This window comes from Micropterus dolomieu, linkage group LG05 (genome assembly GCF_021292245.1).
Source record: "Micropterus dolomieu isolate WLL.071019.BEF.003 ecotype Adirondacks linkage group LG05, ASM2129224v1, whole genome shotgun sequence".
Classification (NCBI taxonomy): Eukaryota; Metazoa; Chordata; class Actinopteri; order Centrarchiformes; family Centrarchidae; genus Micropterus; species Micropterus dolomieu.
The window spans coordinates 3,380,231-3,390,257 of NC_060154.1; the positions used below are offsets into that span (position 1 = coordinate 3,380,231).

Below are 10,027 nucleotides of genomic sequence, written 5' to 3' on the forward strand. Positions count from 1 at the left end.
TTTAGTGTACTTCTCTTCACATGCTGCTTTGTTTTATAAAACAATTCATTTACTCTAAGGAGGAATTATCAAAAAAGGGAGATTTTCTTTTGACAATTTGAAGGAGTTTTCCCTTTTGTTTTCAGCCCTCTTTCCAGTGACATAGTATCACTTCATTGTCACCTGACTATATACTGATTTGGCTACTTGTATAGATGGGATGGTATATTTGAGCATAGTGTAAACCTCTTATGTCATGTATGCTATCATGGATGTAAACAATTCCAGGATTTGAAATTCTTCAACCTAACTTTGACAATCGACTTTGCAAATGTTTTATGATGACAGAAATGCCCTCGGAGCATTTGTTACAGCTCCAGGATACACAGTATTTTGGTGAGTAACACTCCACAGGGCCGCTTTAACCAGAGGTGGGAGCAAGTAATTGTTTCACAAGTCACATGGAAGTCTCAAGTCTTAGCACTCAAGTCCCAAGTCGAGACTGGCAAGTCCGACAATTCATAATGTGGTCTTCACCAAATTTAATACTGTGAGTGAGAAAACTATAAATTGGCATGACGTTAGAAGACGCGGACACAGTGGATAGTTTACAAGCACGGGCCAGGTAAAGCAAAACTGAACACACCTAGTTTAGTATAAATAATATCCATCCATCCATTAACTATACTCACTTATCCTGCAAAGGGTTGCGGGGCAGTGTAAAATGTCATAGGCTTAATCTAATAATGGTGACTAGCAAGTTATAGCACTTGAAACCCTGTCATTGGCCCGAGCTGAACTTAACATCACAGCCTGTCTGAGAGTGAGTTTGGGCTTTTAGGGAGGGCTGGAGGGCACCGCTGTAAAGGAAAGGGGTGTGCTGGATTTATAAGGCAAAACTAGTGTCATTGCGAAACGGCATAAGGCACAATAATCGTTTTATCTCTATAAACTTGTCCTATGTTTTTGCACTGCACAGTTTTTATATCACATTTTGTATTTGGGCTTGGGGACGGTATCAAGTAAGTGCAAATCAAAAGGTCAAGTCCAAGTGAAGTCACGAGTCAACTGACCCTTTGCTAAGCCACGCCCTGAATACGCAGCTGGCCAATCAGAGGGCAATATAGGACTTGCTCTTGCTGCTGTTCGACACTTTCATGGCTGTGCTCCATTGACTCGTACGCAAAAGGCACTACCCAGAGAGGTAGAAAGGAGAAGAAAGGATACAATTTATTCCCTTTCCAAAACCTAAAAGAAATCCAGAAAAATGTCGGCTGTGGATTGTTCCTAATGTAATGTTAGTTAGCTGATGCTAGCTAACTTACTACTAAATTTAACGTTATAAAGCCCTGCTGTTCTGCTTTGTAATGACTGTAATAGTGAATAGAGACCTACCAAGCTTTACAGGAACAGTGCTGATCCTTAATATCATTGTCCTTTGTCCCCATCGTCAGGTGATGGGGGTGATCGGTAGGCTTTAGCTTCTGTCTTTATTTGTTTTATGTCTGACGTTTGACAGTCTGAGTACAACCATCAAATGTACAATGCAAACCTTTGTCTCGTCTCTGAGATCGCTTTTTAAATTTTTCCAAAATTTGACAATATTTCTCCAGGGAGTGCAGTTATAGACAGTGGCAGCACCGTGATAAATCCGACAGGTCCGACAATTTGTCGGACTTAGCAACAGTTACCAAAGGGGTGTGGCTTAGCGAAGGGTCAATTGGTGTCAAAGTCAAGTTGCAAGTCCTTTTTGATTTTGTTTTTTCTTGAAAAAACAAACTTGGAGGATTTTGTGGCGTCTGCACTGGTATGCGTTTTTTGAGTACATTCTAGTTTTTCATTGTAATCTTAAAGACGTATGTACACACATTATGTATAGGTTGGAGACAAAGGTGCCTGTAAATAGGTAATGAAAAAAAAAACAATTGACAATTGAAAATCAGGTGTTTCTTCTTTTATAACAGTGAAAAGACTCTGGGAAGAATCGTTGCCAGCTCGCTATTCAGTAGATCATGGGTTCCATTGTTGTATTCAAGAATAACTTAGACACAATTGCTTGTAAATAGTCGATATTTACACGTAAAAATAAATACATCTTCAGGTATTGTATGCATATATATTTTTATGTGGTCGACTCCAAAACTTACATGCACGGCTACATCAAATAATGCATACTCAGCACTGTTAAAGCCCTTATTGATTTTTTGACATGATTGTTGACTTGTATGACACTTAAGGTTATGACACCAGACTGGCCAATCTGTGCCATAATAAACCCTTTTCAGTGCTGTTTAAAATTTTAAGCTCTCACATTGTTTAGATGTGTTGGTCTTTCCAATGTCATTTTAAGTAATACATTCAAAAACATTAAATATGCCTCACCTGATCAACAGTATTTTTAAATTTTTTCATATTAGTGTGGAATAGTTACATTTTAGGGAACAATAAGGACTTATAAAATGCTGAATATCTAAATAACAATGATCTTGTGTTGGTTAAGAAATATGCTTTTGATTAATATAAAAAAGCATTAACGAGTAAATATAATCACACTTTAGTACTAAATGTATATATTTAGGACACTTAAACATTACACACCAACAGCAAATCCACCATCTCACCAGTCTATGTCTCAGCTGAGTGTAAGTTAGGTGAATACCAGTGTTTTATTACAGCATTTAGTAGTGAATAATAACTTGTAGTGAAAGTGTTGGAAAATAAAAAGTGAAAAGTACATCAGATTTAACAACTTTACTGCAATCTTTTCATTTCCTTTCTGACTTTGATTTTAGGCTTTGAATATTATGTGCTTAATAGTTTGTAACTGAAAGACCATTAGATACTGATGCTCAATAACCAGTATTGGCATTGTCTAGTGCTGCAAACCTGCAAGTTCTGTCTCCCATGTTTTTTACTCGTGTTATATTAGCACTAAAACCAGGTCTGGAACTTTGGTATTATCACACGGGAAAAAGACCCAACTCTGTTAAAGCAACTGCTCTGTTCACTTCTTTTTTTGAGATTCCCTCCTACTTGATTTTCCCATCTTAGCAACTTGCAGTTTAGTGGTAGCCAAGGAGCTCGACCACTGAGCCAACCAGCCAGCACTGTTCTCATCACAGACAAAAAGTTTAAGTGTGTGTGAGAGAGAGTGGAAGAGACAAAAAGACAGTTATATGATAATCAGTATGTCATGCATTGATAATAGAAGAGGGTCCACTATGTCACAGGTTGTTTTATTAAATTGACAATATCTGGTCCTTGCTGGACATGATTAAAAGATTTATTTAAAACAGACAACTGAGTAACTGTCATTCTATTTAGAGTTTCCCAGCGGGTTTCTCCCATAGACTGAAAATGTTATGGGTCACATCCTTTACAGGCAGCACTAATATCTTTGAGTCTTCTTGGGAAAACCACAGAACACTTAAGTTTCACTCTGACGTCTGTCTAAATGAGACTTATATGTCTGCGGCAAAGGAAGGATGGCCAACTCTGGGTTATTTATTGCGTTAAAAGGATTTATGTACATTTAAGGTGAATCTCCTTTGGGTCAAGCTGTTTGTTTTTTCTAATTTGGTTAATTCTGTAAAAGTGGCCTTTCTGTTTGAAAACAACATTAAGGCATGGGTGAGCTAGAAGGTCCTTTGGGGCGCAAATGACGATACAGACCAGAAGTTGACTACAGTTAATTATTAATATAATTGTCAGAAAAGATTATAATGAAGACATCATTCTCCTCAGGGGCGCCAATGGATTTTTTTCCTACAGCACCAAAATGGCCTGAAACATCTTTGCATTAAGACTAATTTATATTCTTTACTGTAATATCTCCATGCTGTAGGTATGCGCAGCTGTCCAGCTGTACCTGTGATGCTGCTTTTAAAAAATGTAATTCCAGTAACTCTTTCGACGAGCGAAAACTGCTACATTGTGATTGGTTTCCTTGGGATGCTTAGTGGAGTTTTTATACCAGATATTTGATTGTTGATAGCGAACACGTCCTTCTCATCTAGTTAAAAATTACTAGAATCCTTTTTGCTGACATTGTTACTGTTCTTTGTCGAAAGTCATCCTCTGCGTATGCTACAGAATACATGGTAGTCAATGGGGTCCTGCATACATAAAAGTTCATATCAGTCTAGACAGGTCTGGCTGAGAATATCTTGACACACAAGTGTCAAGTCAGATTATGTTTTCAAGGGATAATTTCATGAAGATACTTTGTATCCTGAAGTTGAAGAACTGACTTTGTGGCCTAGTTGAAAAGTTGCATGTTCTTGATAGAAACACATTGGTATCAGTTTTGGTGTGAATCTGGATTTGAGTTTGTGTTTGTTGCTTCACTTCTACCTTTGCATGACAACCACTCATGTTTTTTGAGACTATATTTGACAAGTGAGGTCATTCTGGAAGACCCTCAATTCTTTAAGAGGACTGTTGTTAATGCAAGGTCCTCGCTAGTATAGAAGTTCAAGAACATGTGTGTGTAAGTGTGTGTTCGGTGGGGAGGTAGGGCTATTTCAAAAGGCAGTCTTCCCCTCTAGTTACATTTAAAGTATAATTTAGAAATATAATTTTTTCACCCTTCATGTTTTGGACATTTTTAAACAAAAGTCTTCGGTTCTCAAGTGGTCTTACACAATGGTAGTTTATTAAAATTAGCGTTATTTCATGTTAACTAACTGCTATTTGAAACCTCCCCACCACCCCCACATCAGCTCCTTAGATTCCTTCATGCTTAATTGACCAGGAGCTCCTGGTACTGCTCAGACCGGAGGAAACGACCAAAGGAGTCTTTCTCCATCAGGGCGAAGATCCTCTTCTGGGCCAGGTCAAAGGTCGCAGGGGAGAGATCCACCAGGTTCCTCAGGGTCACATCCTTGGTGAAGTGGTCAATGTTCACCTGTGGTGGAAGGACAACAGGACATGCTGTTAGAAACAACTAAGGTGAGGATGAAGAAGATGAAAAAAAGGCAAGTTTTGATGGTAAATATGAATAACAGTGATATAAGTATGTAGATAAATGTGATGATGCGCCTGCAAGAGAGGACGAGGATGATTCCACATCATCATAATCTATTTTAGGCAAGACACCATTGAAATATTAATTTATTCACTGCTTATTTTAACCAGCCAGTTGGTATGTTTATTTCACATGAAATATAAACATAAACTACATCAATTCCTGTTTGCCAGAAGATTATTAGGAAAAGGCCTAACAGAGTTGTTTACAACAACTGATTTAACTGAAAGCAAATTCTGAGCTGCAGTAAATCTATTAAGTCTATTAAAGGGAAAATAATTACTAAAAATAGTCAAGAGGATTTATTTGGAATTTGGATTTGCAAGTATTAGAAGTAAAATGTAGGTATTAATAAATTAAACTGCAATCTGAACTTTTAAAAAGTATTTTGGGCATTTGAGATGAAACACTTATTCTTGCATGAATGTGTAATGTCAAGCTGTATTTTATTGTTGCAGCTGGGTTATGACTTCATTTTACTATCACTGCAGAGTTGAAACTTGCAATTTATCCCACTAATGCAACCTGGCTGAAACCTTGTAATTCTGATTTTGGAGATTTTCACACTTTCTGATGAGCTGATAGATTACATACCCCAATAAAACTAACAAAATGACAAAAAAGCAATTCAACTTGTTTTTCTTTACTCTTTAGATAATTAAATAAATGCTATGCCAAGATTTTTTAACAGTTACATTTTATATGCTCACTTTGTCTCATTATGTCAGTCAGTGTTGCCAAATTTGACTTTGACACCGTGTAGCCCAATCAGAGACTCAAACTTGCCCCAATCATAATTTCATAATAATTGGTTGGTGTTTATTGATGAGCTTTAGAGGAGCTAGTAGACAGATTTTGATACCATTGAACAGAGCCATTGTTTCCAGACTTTGTGCTAAGCTAAGCTAACTGCTTGCAGGTGGTAGCTTCATATTTAGCATACAAACAGAAGACCGATATCCATATTCTCATCTAATTCTCTGTAAGTACACTCTGTACATTTATTCATTTTAGCTGACGCTTTTATCCAAAAGCGACTTACAATTGCTATACATGTCAGAGGTCACACGCCTCTGGCGCAACTAGGGGTTCAGTGTCTTGCTCAGGGACACAATGGTGGCTGTCTCACAGTGGGAATCGAACCCAGGTCTCCCACACCAAAGGCAATCATCTTATCTGTGTGCCATCACCACCCTCAAACAAGCATTCCTTTCCTTTGTCAAAATAACTATAGGTACTAGAGGCATCTGATAACTGTAGGTCAGTAAAATGAACAACATTTCCCTCGGAAATGTAGTGAAGTAGAACTCCGATCCCTAAACCAAGGAATTACTAGAGAAAACGCGCTAAGCATGTGTGTTTATGTGCTTGGGGTGTTCACTTGCGGGCAGTCTCAGTACATTCTCTGACTCTGATCTCATCTGTTTACACTCAAGCACGCCTGTATTTCTCCTCTTAACAATCGGTCATAGATTAGTTAAAGACTCTCACTCCGTAAAATATGTGCAAATTGTTATGCAGGCACCTTTGTCTCCAACAATTAGGATACAATGAGTAACATACTACGAAAATAACTTTTCACTCCTGAACAGCTGTTGACAAAATCCCTGCTTTCATGCATTGCCAACATACTGAGGGTAACTTGCAAGACATGTGGATTTAACATCTTTTAAGTATGAGATTGTTGCAGACTGATGGGTGAATCAGTTTCAATTTCCATTTCACATTAAAGTGAGAAACATGTAAAGCACACTACATGTAAATACACAATGAACTCTTTCTATTCATAAAAACACTCAACACAAAAAAGTGGGCAAGTCAAGGAGTTCCTGACCTCTCTAGGTCCCTCAGACTGGATGAAGTCTTCATAGATCTTCTTGGCCTTGGCGGCCATCTTCACGGGGTTCTTGGTCTTCTTGAAGTCCTCGCAGGCGGTCCAGAACTCAATATTCTCGTCACTGAACTCAGACTGCAGAAAGCTTCGGAAAGCAGCCAGACCATCTGATGGAGAGAAGAAATGGATTGATCGGCTATTTAATAGAATATAGGATAACAAGTGATGATTTCTTTCCATAAACGCATTTTAAAGTAAGTTCTGAAAAAGCACAATGACAGTAACTAAAACAGAACATTTCTGTTGCACTTCAAACATGGCTCAACTGAATGATGTCACATTCAAACAAAGGCCACAGCACAAGGTTAAATATGGAAAGAGACACATGCTTTTATATGTGCATCTTGTTCTTGCCCGTTCATGACACTGTAATACATTTCTCATTTTATACTAAAAATATAACAACCTGTGGTGAGGCATAAAAGGGAGAATAACTCTCAGAAAACGGCAACTGCTATGATTATTTAGAAAAGCACGAGAGCAAAAAGGATTCACAACCTGATGTTTTGTCATTTTATATTTGGTCTGTATAAAAACAGCACCTAAATTCTATATTCTGTGTAATTTATTATGAAATTGTTATGGAACTTTATTAGGTCCTTAATAGAGTGTCATTTAAGATAAAAGACAAATGTGTTTAAACCCATCCATGATGCAGCCTGTGAGAGAACGGATAAAAATTCTTCCTTGATATCATTTTCAGTCATACCTCTTTTCCAGCGTGACACTACTACCTCTCACATGAGCAATTTGGCACTTTCTATAATGGTGATGTCATGTTTGAAAAAAGCCATTACAGAACATTTACTATATATAATAGTAAACAAAAAGCTGTTATTTTAAACCAGCTAGATGGATGAAACCAGCAATGTTACAGATTCCATGTCTAAAGCTTTTATTGCATGATTTGCAGAAGTGAAGTAGTGGAAAATGATTATTAACATTAAGTAATGGTGGCATACACTAAAGAGGTTTGGTATTTTTATTGAGGAAAGTGCGATGAGATAAAGAAATATGTATTGTCCATTCCGTAGCTTTTTTTTGATTAAAAGGAGATATTCGCACATCCATATATCTATGCAGGTATGTTGGAAAGTATAACTTCAGTTTGGAGAAAGGAAGATCCCGCACACAATTTAAAACTCACAATTTATTGATTATACTAATGTTTTCGTCCAACAAGTCCTCATACCTGAACGACAAAATAGGTCGATTGTCACGTGTCCCAGAATGACATATAAGACCATTTTCCAAAATGACATACATGTCCATTGGAAAGTACCAGTCCAGCGACAGGGCTACCGAACCTTCAGCACGTTACATATGTCGCGTGACGATTAAGATGTAGAAAACGTTAACAAAAGGTAGTACTTTCGTTAGGTTTAGGCAACAGTGATTGTTCAGCTACCTCCACACAATCACTTGGATAACACAGTTCTAGAAAGCTTTGTTTCATCTAACGAATTGTCAATAAAATCCTCTGTGTTGTGACAAATTTGTCTATTTGTCTATTTAGTCTGAAAAACTGACTTCTTGATGGGGTTGTGGGGTGATAGCCATTTGCAAGCAGGTAAGGTGTTTTAATCTGTTTCTTATCTGTATAAAGAAGTGCATAGTGACCAGACTTCTTTTTAACCCACATGTCCAGGAGGTGAACTCTAGATAAAAGTCTCCCTCAAATTTGAAATAGTTACATCTAAACTAGAATTAGTTTTCCAAAACCTTTTTTGGACCCAAAACAGAAATCAAGAAAATGTGGATGTTTTATGCAAAGTGAAAGGGAGTGAAATTGTCCAGAGACTTCTTTTAAATTATGATTTCCAAAACCCGACAACTACTTTTCATGCAAAATAGAAAGAAAATTTTTATTGGGACAAATGTAAAAGCATGTGCAAAGTGGTTATCCCAAAATAAGTTTTGATGAAACAACCGCTCATTTCAGCAAAGACCATTGTTATTCAACATAATGCCTGAGAAAGGTCCAATTGTCTGAACAAGCATGAGCTGCAGATGATAAGCATTCTTCTATAGCCCTGGGCTTTTATCTGAAATCTGAATGGGTAGTTTGGTTCAAAATAGCACTGACTCGCAATCAAGCTACAGCTTTTTTTTTTTAAAGACCTTAAGTACAAGGACAAACAAAAAGAGAAGCACACACGCACAGGCACTGATGACAAGCTGTTTATCAGAGCTGCAACAATCAGCAGAACATGGGCCCTAATGTTTAGTGTTTGTTTGTTTTTCATTCATTTATGATTTTAGAATGCTTTATTCCATGTCAGCAGAATCCAGCTAGATGTTCTTGTATAATTAACTTACTTTCATTTCATTAAGTTTTAATCAACTTCACTGCCCCTCATAGGTTGAACAAGCTGCAAAATATTTCAAATTACACTGAAAAATTCCTGTCATTAAAAACTGCATCAGCATTAAAAATGTGATTCATTTTTCTACGAGTGCAATCTTTTTATCTGAGTGTATATACATTACTTCCTGTTGCACAAAGAATAATGTGTTATGACCCTGGGGTCATATTTTGTTGTTTGTTTATCTCTCCTGGCACTGTCAGCTGTTCTCCTCCATTAGAGTGTGTGTGTGAGTGTATGCAGGTACTGGAGAACAGGTGGACACACTGGATTGGTCTGGTCGAGCTGATTGGAGCCTCCTGATTGGGCATCTGAATGACAGCAGCCATCTTAAGCCCTACTGACAGGAACTCTCCCCCTCTCTCTGCCATTCCCAACCTGCCTGAGGACTGTGTGTTATGTCTGTGTTTATTGTACATAGTGAACGGTTGTGACTATATTCAACTTAGATTGTAAGTAGTTTATCGTAGTCCTTCTGATTGTCTTATGACAACCTGGTTTTGTTGGCTTTGCCATTTTTGTTGCTATGAAGCAATTTCCTTTGTCGTAGCTATATTGTGTCAGCTACTAGCAGTGAGTAGGAGTGAGAAGCCCTTTCTTTTGTTTGCACCGTTTTCTCCTGTTTTTGGACTTAGAAGCCTAGTTTTAGAGCTTTGTCTTTTCTTTACCTTTTGGTTTTGGGTTTAGGAAAGATTTAGGTTTTCTTAGTGTTTTGGTTGTTGTTTTGGGCACTGCTCATCTCCGATGTATAATAAAAACTGC

The 10,027-nt window shown here is 37.5% G+C and overlaps 1 protein-coding gene across 1 annotated transcript; it reads right to left on the minus strand.

The window, feature by feature from the left end:
• Positions 1–1,918: 1,918 nt before the first annotated feature.
• Positions 1,919–7,006, minus strand: LOC123971507 (regulator of G-protein signaling 5-like; the record flags this gene model as incomplete). Its single annotated transcript, XM_046050381.1, is given in 2 exon segments — positions 1,919–4,885; positions 6,840–7,006. Coding segments are annotated over 2 exon segments (332 nt in total), but the record flags the coding sequence as incomplete, so codon positions are not given.
• Positions 7,007–10,027: the final 3,021 nt, after the last annotated feature.